The sequence below is a fragment of the Saccopteryx leptura genome, chromosome 2 (assembly GCF_036850995.1).
Source record: "Saccopteryx leptura isolate mSacLep1 chromosome 2, mSacLep1_pri_phased_curated, whole genome shotgun sequence".
In the NCBI taxonomy this organism is placed as follows: domain Eukaryota; kingdom Metazoa; phylum Chordata; class Mammalia; order Chiroptera; family Emballonuridae; genus Saccopteryx; species Saccopteryx leptura.
Genome location: NC_089504.1, coordinates 55291508 through 55307062, shown reverse-complemented (window position 1 = coordinate 55307062; position 15555 = coordinate 55291508). Strand labels below are relative to the sequence as shown.

The window sequence follows — 15555 nt, the reverse complement described above, 5'->3', positions numbered from 1 at the left end:
AATATAGCATAATATAGCCACTTGTTAGGGGCTATGTGATACGGCAGTAAGTACTTTCATACATAATTTTTGTTTCATCTTCAGAATAATTCTTATGAGAGATAGGTTCTGTTGATATTGCTATGTAATTTGTGGGGCAGTGAAATTTAAAGGAGGTTAAATGATTTACCTAAGGACTCATGGCTAGTAATTAGTAGACAGAGCTGAGATTCAAGACCAGGGCTTTGACTCATTTTCTTAAGAAAATGAGTTTTATTACTCTGTTTCTCTTATTATAAAAAGTCTCCCTATATATAAAATAAATTGGTTCTTCTTACTTTAATAACAATTTGTTGCCTGACCAGGCGGTAGCGCAGTGGATAGAGCATCGGACTGGGATGCCAAGGACCCAGGTTCGAGACCCCGAGGTCACCAGCTTGAGCACAGGCTCATCTGGTTTGAGCAAAAGCTCACCAGCTTGGACCCAAGGTTGCTGGCTCGAGCAAGGGGTTACTCAGTCTGCTGAAGGCCCGCAGTCAAGGCACATATGTGAAAGCAATCAATGTATTGATACAACTAAGGTGTCGCAATGCGCAACAAAAAACTAATGATTGATGCTTCTCATCTCTCTGTTTCTGTCTGTCCCTGTCTGATTCTCTCTCTGTAAATAAATAAATAATAACAATTTGTTATAAGACATTGAGTTTTTCTTAAAAAATTAATTACCCTTTATAATTTGATTCACTTATGAAATTTTGTAAGCAGAATGTATTAAGGTTTTTTGGAAAAAGGATTTTGGATTATTTGAGGTTGATTATTTGTTATTTTCATGTTATTTTTTCTTTTACTTTTTAATTATGATAGATTTCTGTGAATAAGGCTTAGTATTATTCATCCAGTCATTTTTCTTATCTTATATACCTCTTAAAATTTTGCATTATTTTATTATACTAATTTATTGAATGTATGTAACACTTTTCTTCCAAAGATTTCAAGGTTATGTACCAAGAACTTTCAGGCAATAGATAAACGTTTGTTAATAACCAGTTTTTAGTAAAGCAACAGACTATTTCTTTTTATTAATAAAAGGAGATTTTATAATTGAGAAATGAATTTATATTTCTGGGTTTTGCCAGTGAACTATTGGCTGTGAATTTACTTTCTAAATGCACAAAATAATTCTTTCTTCTTATTATTTTTCATTTTAGGCTATTATCCAGAAGTTTCTCTATCTAGGTAGGTAGAAATATGTCTCTATGCTAAATAAAATCTTTGTCCTTTTCTTGGGTGTGGCTCTCTGCATTTATGATACTATCTGTTAAACCCTATGTGTGACCATTCGGTTTAATTTTTCTAAATATTCCTCAGCATGGAGCCCATCTATGGCTCAACATTTAAAGACATGATTTGAAATTTGCATGTTCCTCTAAATGTACAATCATAAATTCTAAACTGAGGACTGGTGGGCCAGGAGTAAGATCATCACGACTCTGCCTCTTATACTCATTCTCTGCCCCAAGGTGCCCTACTGCGTTGATTTAGGATAAGAATGTGAGGGAGTCCTGTCACATGCTTTTTCCTGCACTCACATTCCATTGTATTCACCGAGAGAGAGAAGTCAATAGTAAGGATTCTACTCTGCTTCCCACTTCACTGAGTGAGCTCTATGTCTTGAGTGAATTTGAGATGGGAAAGACACACGTTGTATTTCTCGTGGAGCTCATTTCTTGTAGGGCCTTCATTTCACCATGCTGATTGTGATTCTGGGATGTAAAGATAAGTATTTCCTGTACATTTGGGGCTGGAAAAGCAAACTACTCACTTCAGCTGAAAGGACAGCGATGGAGGTCAATTCTACTTCATGTGATTTCTGCCTGAGGTGCAGAATTCAGACCCCACTCCTCAAATCAGATGCAACATTGTCTATTGGTCATGTCTCCCTGTCTTTATTTTAAATAATCTGAGAGAAAAAAAGGGCAGCTTTTTTAATGTTCTGTCCTATGAGTTGTTTTGCTTTTAAATCTCTCCCAGTAGCTATGAAAACACTTATTGACAGAATAGAATTTTATAAATGATTCTTTTTTTTTTCCCCAGGGGATGACCGAAATATTGAGGAGGTTTATGTGGGCGGAAAGCAGGTGGTTCCGTTTTCAAGCTCAGTCTAAGACCCTCGGCATCTCCGAGTGCTCCTGGATAATGTGGTTCCGTGCCTCCCTTGTGCCCAAGGAGAGTTAGAAAGTCAAATAAAAAAGTACTTTGTTCTTGGGATGACTCTCTTTCTATGTCTACTTTCAGTGCTCAACAAATAGAAGGAAGTTGCACAAACTCTCAGCTCTCTGGTAGGGAGAATTTGACATTTCTCCCTTTTGAGCTGTTCAGATTTACTTTAAGCTTAAACATAAGAGAATGTTATTATTAGTGGTGTTCTTATTATGAGATTTAAGTAAAATCTATTTTGCATTTGGAAATGTGGAGAGGAAAGATATCCTTATAAGGTTAGATATTTTGAGCTAGTGTGAAAATTGCATACAGACAATGAACCAGTGAGTATATTTTTATGGGGGATAAAAAGTTAGACTATGAACAAACATTGGAAAATCACTTCAGATTGTTTGAAAATTATATACTGAGTTTACTAATTAAAAAAGAGAACTTGTTGAGTTTTAAAATGCATTTCTAGCTTGACTTTGTGTTCTGTAAATTTACATATAATGGAATTTGCATTTTAAAGACTTGTTATTGTTGTGCTTTGCCTTCTTTGGGGATGAATTGTCAGAAATTGTATGCTACGTGTTTTCTTAATATTGTCCTGTGATTCAAAGTGTTTGACAGAAGTTGGGTATTAAAGCTTTAAAGTCTCTTAGGGATATAATTTACATAACTACATGGCATAAATAGTGGTATTTTTATGTACTTTAAATTACCTTAATGTATAGCTGTGTGATGCTATTATTGCTTTAGTTTTATTAGAAGAGAAACAAATTCCATATTCCACTGTTGCATAGACTGAAGTCTTCATAAATTGGGGCAAGTGCTGGGTGTTTGCAAGCTGTCAATACTAAGAATAAGGGTTTCATTTCAATGACCTATTCTCCCCATGAAGTAGGCCGTAGTTGCTGACAATTTCACATTCAGGTCAATTGGTTAGATTAACAAATGAAGGATAAATCCTATTAAAAATAATATTTGAAAAATCTTTAAACCTGCATATTGAAAGCACTCTAATTTTAATTTTATTCTACTGTCTTTTTAATTCCTAATAATTTTAAGACATTAGAATTTTAGCATAATGGAAAATATATAGACATCTCACTGTAAGTTTACATTATAGGACTTAATCTATACAAGACATTTAGGAACATTAAACAAAACAGAGTATTTTTATGCCTCCTAACTAATTAGTGTTCTTTCCCTAATCTAGAATTAAAATCAAATTATGGCTATGATAAATCCTTATGAAGTATTGATGTGAATGTTCTTTAAATACTATATTTTTAAAATTTAATTTCAAATCATATAAACAAGGAAAAGGAGTAGATTTTCTTAATGTTTCATAGCACTCTTACTTAGGGCTTAGGTTTGTCTCATTATTATCTTATAGTTGAGAACTTTATGTTATATGGCTAATTCCATACATGCAAAACGAAGAACAAAATTCTCCCTGTTGTGCTATAATTTTTATTCTCATATAATCATGCTAATTCATCAGTAATTTACCCAGTCCCCCCCCCCCCCGTGGAAACACTTTTAGATTTGATTGTGTAAACAATACCTAAAGATAGAACAAGTTTTTGGTCTTTATTTTTATGTTTTTCAAATGACTGAGTATTTTTAGGATATCAAGTAACTCAGTTTACCTAACTTCTAGTCTCAGTCGTGGTATTTCCAGAATTCCTAATTCTTGAGCCATGTCAAAGATGGCTGACTTCCTCCCCATCCCTGCAGTGCCAGCATGTGTTCTCTGCTCTCTCAGTCCACGCTGAAGGAATAGGTTACCCGGTATCTAACACACATGAGTGGGCTTAAGAATTTGGATGAGATGTTCAAGACACACTAACAGGCAGCAGCTGTCCCCAGCCTTTGCAAGATTCTATACTTTAACCTTTCTTATGTATGTACTTTTTGAGGTTGAACATCAGTTTTCATTTAGATTTAGGAATCATATGCAGTGAATATAAAAAGGGTAGCATTGGAAGCAGGAAGAATGGCCATATACAGTACAACCTATCAAATGTTATTTAGCCCTGAGAGTATGTGAAGACCTGACTGTCTTTTCTAATAAAAATAGAATGTGTTGAAATATTTACATGTGCATCACTTAGAACTTCTGTGCTTCATTTCTCCAAGTGCAATGTTCCTGAATATAGCATATGCTTTTTGGCAGCACTTTGGGCATTAGCCACACCTGGGCCCAGATGTTCTGCGCTTTGAAATGTTGCCTTTGCCTAGTGTGGGTCATCTTCTTGAATTGTGGTGCGGCAATATTGCAAGCCAATTCTATTTGTTGCTTTGTGTTTCAATATTTTGCTCTCTGACAGGAAAGAATTAAATCTTCTAGTAAGCCCCCTCATTTCACCCAGCACTATTCTGCCTCAAGTCTCATGGTATTTTTAATGGGATACACTTTAACAGGCCAAACGTATTCAATAGGTTTGACAGCTGTACATTAAAAACTATTTTTGCAACCGGAACACTAAAGCAGATTAATCAGCTAAGATGAATTTAATTTTCAAAAGAGAGTGAAACGTGGGATGAGGAGAGGTTGTCCTTGTCATCATAAACTGAGACGCAGGGGACTGCTCTCTTAACATTCTCCCAGTTTCTTCTTTGATTCAATTGTCGAAGGTTTGAGAGTTTAAGAGAACATGTTGAAACAAGCTCCCTTCATGCCAAAGGAAGGTCTTTTTTAAGTTAATGTTGTGAGCCTCAAACACCATTGACTTTCTGTTTTAGTTTCGTGAGAATTCTGCATGGTTAAGAAAGGAGAGCAGTGGCAAAACACTCCTGTTCCGCTTGGCTGATTTTGAAGTGTGCCCTTGAATATCCCTGTTGGCAGCTACAGCCTGAGATGTCAGAGACAAAACAATGGGTGTGAGATCCAGCAACATGTTTTGAATCTTCACTCCTTTTCAAACTCTTCCTGTTCTTAACCTTTTCATCTCACAGCCAGACATGTGGAAGCCTTAAAAGCAAGCTGGAAGGCACGCTGTGTCAGTTCTGCCCTGTGCTCTACGCAGAAGAGATCCAGGATCAGGCACACCTGCAGCCTGCTGGACATCTTTTCATTGGTGTCCATTTTTAAAAGCTGAGATGATGCTGGAAACATTTACATGTTTAAAAAGAGTGCTCTGAATTATTGAAAAGTGGATTGAGAAATGTCATGTGCAATGTTTTTTTTTCTTTTTTATTGAATTTGGGCATAATATTTAAATGGCAAGGATTATTGTGAATTTTTAAGCTTTTTTAATTTTTAATTTTTTTTTCCTGAAGGCTTATAAGCAACATTTGCAGTTTCTGATTGACCTAGCCAGTTTAGGTATGACTTTGAACCCTCACACATTTGAATACCTCTAAGCGATAAACACAGCAAGAGGAGCACAAATGAACGGACACTATTAGGAAACCCTAGCATTGGTCCTTACGCATGTCTTCACACCCAGGCTCTCCGCTCTGTTTCCCTTTGCCCTGAGTGTGAGAGAGATCAAGCTTTGAGGGGTTAGTTCTCGTCCACATTCAATGAAATGCAAGAATTGAACAGGCCAATGATGAAACTAAATATAAATGCCAAGGCGACTTTTGCAGTCTTTGGGGTTCAATTGACCGAGTACCAGCTGTTATGTGGCAGTAATTTAACTTTTCCATTTCCTATTCGATAGCCTGTCAGAAAGCATTCTTTATTGAAAACCACTTCACGTTGTTGTTAAACTCCTGATCAATGCTCTGAAGAATAAGTATATATATGTATGTATTCATGGGGACATTTTTTTCTCAGTATTTGTACGGTTTGCTTATTGTTTATGTGCGACGTGAGCTCCTCTGTGCTTCAGAAAAAAATAAATTTTTGTGTTTACATTATTTTGTGATGTTGTGAGTTCTATAAATTTGAATAAAGGGGATTAATCTTACAATGTTTTTCTCCTTTTAACATGAATTTTAAAAAACAGGATATAACATTTAGCTGTGGCCCAGCATGTATCTTCCATCCTGCGATAATCACTCTACATAGTTTTTAAAAATTAAGCTATAATGTTCAGTTGTTTGTAACCAGATTGCTGTTTCTTTTTATTTCAACATACTTAATATTAAATATATATATATAATATTATATATATAAAATATATATTTGAAGTCACAACCCAGAGTGAGAATACACTTTAACATCAAGAATTAGTTCACACATACATATGTCCATATGTATTTAAAACAAAAGTCTTGAAAAAAATACTTTTCTTATCTGCGATGCCCTAGGCCAGTGATTTTCAACCTTTTTTGAGCCACGGCACATTTTTTACATTTACAAAATCCTGGGGCACACACCTACCAAAGTGACACAAAATGTATATATTTTATACATATAGTTAACATAGTATATATTATACATATAGTTAATAATATAGTTTCTAAATGTATTTATACTCACTTAGTGTGAAACCTGGGCCTGTTTCGATGAACACAAAAGGGATATCCTGGCAGGAATGGTAGAAAGACACACACGAAGCTCTTCCTCAACAGTTCTCAGTCTCTCTCTGTTTTTAGTTTTTATCGCAGTCAAGCTTGAGAAGCTCAGCTCACATAGATATGTGGTTGAAAATGGAAGCAATGTCAAAATAGCTTTGTTGGCCAGAATGGGGAACTCCTTGGCAACAGATAACCAAAAACTGTCCAAAGGAAGATCAGCAAACTTTAGCTTTAAGTTAGATAACATTGTGATGCATTGTATATCACCCTCTGTGGGGGCCTCTTTTAAAAAGAAAAAGGTCAAATATCTATATACACCATCAGAATAGACATAACCAGCTGAGGCTGAGGCTTCATCTAGTGGTAGCAACATTTACCTCCAGTCCTGATCAGGATTAGAAATCGGGACCATGGGGAGGAGTAGCAGCTTCAACTACTCGCCATGGCCACACAATGACAAGTGTGCAGCAGCCCGAGCGGGGACCTTCCTGGGTATGGATGAGAGGCAGCCTACTATTGGTTCAATGCTAGTGGTCGGAATGAATCCTGGAAGGTGATTGGTCAGTGAGCATTCCCTGTGCCTCCACTCTTCCTGCCGCTAATAGCTGGAGGGATTGTGAGGGGAATGTTTATGTTCAGATGGAGGCGGCTGGCGGCCAGCCGGATAAATAGCCTCCATGGGCCGTATCTGGCACATGGGCCGTAGTTTGGGGACCCATGTTTAATTTCCCCACGGCACACCTGACCATGTCTCACAGCACACTGGTTGAAAAACACTACCCTAGGCTATCTTCTGTACTATTTTATTCTGTTCTATTTTATTATATATTTTTAAGTTTAATTATTTTTATTCTCTTTAATTATTTTTGCTTCCTCGAACCTGCATGAAAGCAGTTTCCAGAGTCTTTTGAGCTGTGAGCATTAATGCCCATCACTCCATTCTGTGATTTGGGCATGACATGAGTGTCTGTCCTAGAGTCATGAAGATTAAAAAAAATAATATATATCAGTACTTAAGATAGCATGGCGACAGCATAGGTGATCACTGTATAGTAGTTCTTTTTAAAATGAATACAGACAAAACAGAAACAAAAACAATTTTATATATTGATTTTACAGAGTGAGGAGAGAGAAGGGGATGGAAGAAATGTATCAACTCTTTTTTTTTTTTTTTTTGTATTTTTCTGAAGTGAGAAGCAGGGAGGCAGAAAGACACACTCCTGCATGCGCTTGACTGGGATCTTCCCAGCATGCCCACTAGGGGGCAATGCTCTACCCATCTGGGGTGTTGCTCTGTTTCAACTGGAGCTATTCTAGCACCTGAGGTTGAGGTCATGGAGCCATCCTCAGCGCCCAGCCGCCCAGCCAACTTTGCTCCAATGGAGCCTTGGCTGCAGGAGGGAAGAGAGAGACAGAGAGAAAGGAGAGAGGGAAGGGTAGAGAAGCAGATGGCCACTTACTTCTCTTGTGTGCCATGGCCAGGAATTGAACCCAAGACTTCCACATGCTAGACCAAAGCTCTACGGTTGAGCCAACCAGCCAGGGCCAAGACTTATCAACTCTTAGTTGCTTCACTTTTGTTATTCATTGATTGCTTGTTGTATGTACCTTGACCTGAAAAGCTGAGGGTTTAGAACCAGTGACCACAGCATTCAAGGTCGACACTTTATCTACTGTGCAAGCACAAAATAATAGGCACAAAAATATTTTTAATGTATTTTTATGGGTACATTTTTTTAGAATCTAAATCATGTAATGTTATGGAACTCTCTGTACATAAAAATATTCTACAAGTATTAAATCTGATTTTTTCAGCACTATTATGTTTATTATTTTTTATTTATAACATGAAGCATAAAAGAATAGTAGATTTGGTCTGTAATTCACCCTCAATGTTCTGAGAACTAAGCACCTTTTTTTTCTCTTAAAGAACAACTTAGTTAGAATACCCAGAAAAAAAATTTTATGTGTACAATCTTGCAAAATGTGTGCCTAATTTGCACACTGTAGGTGTTGTGAATTCTTTAATATATAACTAATAGACATGCAAATTCTTGCATGGTACACAATTCAGGATTTAAATAAAATAAAGTTTAGACAAAAAATAAATACCTGCCAGTAGCAGAACAGGGCCTGGGGTAGGGTGTGTTAAGACTCCACAGGAAGCCACTCAGTTTAAGACACAGGACACACAAGTAGGTGTCATCAACAGAAGGAGGTTTTTGTGTGCATGTGTATGTGTGTTTTAAAATAAGATAAGGAAAGTATTTTTGGTTTTTTAATGTGATAGAACATTACTTTAAAGTGTAATTAATTCTTTTACTAATTCACATTAACTCAGTTTTACCATCAAGCCTGCCTACATCATCATTGTAAAAGTTACTTTAAATTTGTCATACTTCTAGTATATATTTTTTCATGCTTGTATATTAGCTGAGGCTATATTTTGGGTGAGAAGAAAGGCTACTAAGAAAGCATTCTCTATAACAAAACTTTTTAGGGGAAATTTTCAGTGGTAACTCAGGGTAAAGATTTTCCTTTTGCCCCAAGTTAAACAGTGATGAAATATGAACAAATGATATGGAGTTTTCCCAGGTCACTCGGGCTCTTCTCAATTGCCTAGATTCTGCCCATCCTTATAGGAAATTTAGCAAACGCTGGTCCCCCATCTATAGAAAGAGAGCTCAAAGTAATAGCAGTAAAATCTGACAAAAGAGAAATAAAGGCCCTAGAAAGATTATCCTTTAATCACATGACAGGAAGTTCTCATATGCTTGCATGAAAACTGACACTTGTAGCTTCACTGTGAAATCAATTTCCACCCTTGTAACCTTGGATAGCATCTCCACCCCAGACCCTCATTTCATTGCTGTCAGTTAAAGCCACAACCCCTAAATGAATAACCCAAAGAAGAGTTTTACTCTTGTTTTCTTTAATTTCTCAATTTGCTTCCCAGAGCACTTGAAAGACTTTTAAGAGCTTTGGTGTTTTGTTCTCTTCTTCTTCCTAAAAAAGTTGATTCAATCCATATCTGAGTTTGGAAATAAAGGCAAAAATGGCTTTGTGGTTTGAAAGTACTTTGAAAACCCTGACTGAAGCACATAAACAGATAAAGAAATGAGGGGCTTTTGTTATTTCAAAGGGTAAGTTAAGAGGCTCAGAAAAAGCAGTGATACACTTCTTTCAATTCATGAACACTTGCCTCTTGTCAGAGCTAGAAAAGATGAATCAGGCTTGGCAAATTATGTATCCTGGTTTAATTTATATAACTACCACAAAACTTTTGGCATCATAAATGTATCCTGGCTCAATGCAATGGCATGCTATGTATCTCATATTTAGGAATAATGGATATGGTATTTATGAGTTAGGTGGTATGGATATAAAAGAGAAGCTATGATGTTTAGATTGTTTGTGGTTGTTGTTATTTTAAGCTCAGTGATAGTTGTTTGTTTGTTTTTTTATATCCAGGACATTAGTACAATCTCTTTTGAATGGGTTATTTATGGCAGGGGTCAGGAACCTTTCTGGATGAGAGAGCCATGAACACCACATATTTAAAATGTAATTCTGTGAGAGCCATACAACAACCCATGTACTTTACGCATTATCCAGTAAAAATTTGGTGTTGTCCCGGAGGACAGCTGTGATTGGCTCCAACCACCCACAACCATGAACATGAGCAGTAGGAAATGAATGGATTGTAATACATGAGAATGTTTTATATTTTTACATCTGGCTCGTGAGCCATAGGTTCCTGAACCCTGATTTATGGTAACTTATAGGAGGAAAAAACTCCATTATGTAGAAACACATACAAAATTGTATTCATTATAAGATTACCACCCAAATAAAATAAGAAAGAAGTCAACATAAATGCATATAAAATCTTTATTTTGTGTTATTTGTGATACTATAGGTCATTGAATATAGCATAATTGGCTCAAAAAGAAATTTTAATTAATCAGGTTGCCCTGAAATGTATGTAGTTGTTTTCTTATGCTTTTTATGTGTGGGTAAAATTAAAATTAATAAGTTGCTTTTAAAAAAGTAGAAATCCATACATGCATAAAGCATAAATTATAGATTAGTAAGTAATTTTAATTTACTAATCATGAGTTTGGTAAATTTTAAACCACATTTATTCAAGTATACACTAGATACCAGGCACAGGCCAGTTTTGAGGTTAAAAACAACATTAATCCTTTGAGAAACTCAAGCTGGGATGGTAGGTAAGGGGACTATGCAGACTAAGCAGTATATTAAGTTTATGACAGATGTATAGAGACCTAAGGGTGCTCAGAGGAGAAAGCTGGGGTGTGTTGAGCATAGTGTGATTGAGAAGAATGAGGCAGGGGATTGTGGAGAATGTTTCTCAGAGGAAGTGACATTAAAGCTGAGAAGAATAGGAATTTATTTTCCATGTGAAGACTCTCAAAAAGGTGCTCTAAACAGCATTTAGCATAAACAACAGCAGTCATCATAAAAACCTTGAACTCCAGAACAGGTGAAATAAGGATGAGGTAGACTAATCCAGTAACCATCAGAATTGATTCAAAGCCTGGGTTTGGGCTCATGAATGTATATTATGAACAAATACCTTGGTAAGGCCAGTGGTAGAGTATAGTGGAGAGGGCCATCCTGGTGGTGACAAGGATCAGGTGTGATCATAGGTATGAGCTGCTGAAGAGAGAAGTCGTGGCCGAGCCCAGAAATGGTAAGAGTCGTGTGCAACATGGGTCATTCACCTGTTCGTGGGCAAATAGCTCATTAGCAAACGTTGCTCGGCTTCACGCCAACTGGCAGGAAAGTGATACTGGCAGTTATGTTCCTGCCACCAAGGAGAAAACTGGGAAGGGGGAATCCTGCCCATAAATACCCAGAGGCCTTCTTCTGACTCAGAGACTAGAAACAGACAGAGAAGCTGTTGGACCGTGTGACTCCCTCAGCCCGCTGGAGATCCCAAGATGACCACAGTTCCTATCACTCTGCCACTCTGCAGGCTGCCTCAACATCCTATGTTGGCTTAAGCTACTGCCAGCTTTGTTTCTGTCACTTGCAAATCAGACTGAAATCCCCTCTAGCCTTTTCCCCCACCCCATGGCTGAATTCTTTAGAACCAGGTTATAAACTGTTTATTTTTTTTCTTAAACAAATGAATTGATGATAAAGAAACAACTATCACTATAGCAGGCATTTGGCTGCCTCCCCACCCCAGGCCTCCTCAGAGGCTCTACCCTCCACATCCACACGGGCACCTGTGGCCCGAACCGGCACCGTCTAGGACCCTCTGCTCAAAGCTCTCGTTTCCTTTCAGTAAAGGTACTGAGGATGAGTCACTGATGGGTACTGAGGACGAGTCACTGATGGCAGAGTTCCAGGACTTACCAAGAAAGTGAAATGCTGTTTAAACAAGTAAATGTACTTTGGTCATGTAAGAAAATGTCCTGGTGTTCAGAAAATGTGTGCAAAAGCATTTAGAGGTCAAGTGTCATCCTGTTTGCAACCTGTCTCTGCCAAGTGATTTTCCAACCTCTGCTTGCACACCTTCATTGTTTTAAGTAGCTCACTTCATTCTAGGACAGCATAGATCATTAGAAAATTATTAATTATATTAAAATATAATATAATTCTATGTGATTCAAATTATAGGATGAATACAATTATTTTACAGTGAATAGAACTAGCCATTTGGTACAGGATATAGAATTGTCATTTTTGCAGTACCAGGTGACACTGCAAGCAATCTAGCAAGGTGGAATGTTTCATCTGTGCACCACCTAGTGACCAAAGCTTACCCAGACAGCTTTGTGAGCTAACAAAGTTCTCCCAGAAGGACCAAATCACAAAGAAAGAGAGAGGCTACATTAATTTTATTTTGATATTCAGCAGAACAGAAATTCATGATTTTCATATAAGTCAAAGAATATAAGAAAATTTGGGGGATATTTTTTCTGCAAGGAAGCTGGACATATTTTTTTTTCTATGCAAGGAATTAATATATAATTTTTAGGTTGAACCCAAACTCTGTAATAAACCAGGTTAAGGAAAATTATATACTCAATACAAAAATAGTCATTAACTTACTGTCATTAACAACTTTATAAGAAAAAAATTAAACAAAATTATGAAATCCCAAATGGCTTGCTTGAGTCATTCCAGTTCATAGAAGAACTGAGAAGAAAAGCAAAGACTTGTCCATCAGAAAGGAATTTTTGGATGTTGCAAAATGATGAATTGCCACAGGTGTATTAAATTTGGCCTAAGAAGTAAGAATTAATACACTGTTTTACATATCACCAAATATGAAATCCAACGGTACTGTTCACAGTTTGGTCAATTATTTTAGATTCCTATGAATACATGAGTGATTCAAACCATAATGCTTGTTCTAGCTTATGCAAACTAAATACCAATTAACAAGCATCATCCCATCTGCCAGGATTTTATAATCAAATGAGATCATCGCAGGAAAACTGGGAAAATGATGCTGACATTGTGCCATGAAGGACTTCAAGAATCAAGACTTGGAAACCTAGGATCTCAAGTTTGAAAGGGCACTTTAAAGATCATCTTGTCTGACCAACTGGCTGATGCTTGAACCTGTTCTTCAACATTTCCAACAATGAGTAGTAAACCTTGTTTAAGTCCTGAGAGTGATGGGGAATATCAAGGCTATGTCCCAAAGCTGTTTCCCTCCTTGAACCGCCACATTGGAAAATCTTTACTTGAACAGACTAAATTGTTCTCATTACATCCTCCCACCCCCCGCCCCCGGTAACCCTTACAAAAACAAGTGTACCCATCTGCATGGGACAATCTCCACATATTTGAAATTGGCTACTATGTCCAACTGAAACATTTTTTTTTCAGATCTTTTTTTATTTTTTTTAAATTTTTTTAATTTTTTATTTATTAATTTTAGAGAGGAGAGGGAGAGACAGAGAGAGAGAGAGAGTGAGAAGAGACAGAGAGAGAGAAGGGGGGAGAAGCTGGAAGCATCAACTCCCATATGTGCCTTGACCGGGCAAGCCCAGGTTTTCAAACCGGCGACCTCAGCATTTCCAGGTCGATGCTTTATCCACTGCGCCACCACAGGTCAGGATGTTCAGATCTTCTTCATATTATGCTGTTTTCATCTTTTTATTAAGACCTCTCTGCCTAAATAATATCACAGATAATCTATTACCCCTTTAAATATGATGTCATGAATTAAAGGTAGATTTTTAGATTTGAGTAGTCAATGAAGGCAGGAGACAAAAATCAATGTCTTAATTCTGGACAAACATTTCTTAAACTATGTTCCCCTAAACACAGGTTTTGAGAGATGCTTCATGGAAAAAAAAGGTTTCTGTGGCCAAATAGGTTTGAGAAATATTGTTTCCTTAATCCATATCCCTCTTCTTCTGAAGGTTCACTATTTATAGTAGCATGTTACTGATACTGGGAAATTCTTTGACATGGTTGAAAAGTGATTCTGTGGCCTAATAATTTTGTCTAGCTTTGTTTACCCATTATTTCCAAAATTATTAAGCCACAGAACCAACTTGCAGTTATTTTTCTCCATAAGATACCTATTAATATTTCCCTAATATTTTGAGAATTTTACAAATTCTTTTTAGATACAGTATTTCAACTTGTGGAGGCCATAATAATTTCTTTTTATATCGACTACATGACACTGTGGACTCATAGTGAGCTTTACTCTCCATCTAAACTTTTCATTCTTTTGCACATTGTTCTGCTAAGTCACGTATCTTCTCATTCTCAATTTTTTTCCATTAGAAGCTTTAGACCCAGCTCTTGGACTTTTCCTCTATTGAACTTCATACTGCCAGAGTCAGTTCAACCTTTCAACCTGTTAAAGTCTCTTTGTATCCAGGATTTACTATGCCCACCAACTTTGTATCATCTTTAAGTTGGATGAACCTGCCTTCTTCCATCCATAGCAGACAATCATCAGAGAATTTCCCATGCTTGACTTCATCTTTACAACAACCTCATTATTAGGTGATGACCTTCAAAGTGATGGTGATTGAGAGTCAGGCAATATTAATCTCATTACAGAGAAAAAAAATCAGGTGGCCAACCCAGTCTCCAAAGATGAATTTTAATGAACTAACTATATGCCTCCTAGTACACAAGCCTTGTGTAGTCCTTTTACACAGTGATTCTGGGCTGGACTGGTGACTTACTTTAACCAATGGAGTGCAACATAAGTGAGGGTGTGCCGCTCCTGGGTCTAAGCCTTAAGGAAGTGAGGAAACTTTTGCTTTTGTGCTCTTGGGAGCCCTGAATCACAAGAAGTCTGGCTAAAGAGTCCTATTACAGAGACCGTGAGGAATACCACATAGAGGGTACAGGGAGATGAAGAAGTTCTAAGATTGGAGAGAGAGAGAGAGAGACTGACTCAGCTTTTCCAACATCTTAATTTGATGCTTCCCAGTCATCTCTGCAAGATGCCATATGTGTCAGCAAACTACCTTGGGTCTTCTAGCTCAATTGGGCCTCCAGGTGACCACAGCCCCAAATGACCTCACTTGGATGCCAGCTCAGCTGAGTCCTACTAACCCACAGACTCAAGAGACAATATAACATGGTGGTTGTTTTAAGCCTCTCTATTTTAAGATGTTTTTTCCAGTCCAATACATAACTCAAATAGACAGATAAATACAAACAGTGTTATGACAGTCATCAATTAATTGCCTTTCAACATCAAATTCATGCTTTGTTGCCTGATCTGTGAAAATGTATGGGGGCCCTGTACAAAGGAAGAATTCTTCCTTTGTCTGGCACAATGCTAAACTTTATCAGTTGAGGGCGCTGGGGAGACCTTCCAAGAGGATGGGTTCCAGGGGCTCTTCACTAGGTTCTGGGAGAGCCGCCTTCCACCATTTG

At 37.2% G+C, this 15555-nt stretch overlaps 1 protein-coding gene across 1 annotated transcript in view; it reads left to right on the top strand.

Annotated features, from left to right (window-relative positions):
* GDA (guanine deaminase) overlaps window positions 1–6054 on the top strand; it is a 98240-nt gene extending 92186 nt beyond the window's left edge. The window contains exons 13-14 of the mRNA XM_066367992.1: window positions 1188–1215; window positions 2074–6054. Of these exons, the coding sequence (XP_066224089.1) occupies window positions 1188–1215; window positions 2074–2144 (99 nt within the window). The 3' untranslated portion in view covers window positions 2145–6054. The remainder of the gene's footprint in view (window positions 1–1187; window positions 1216–2073) is intronic.
* The last annotated feature ends 9501 nt before the right edge of the window (window positions 6055–15555 follow it).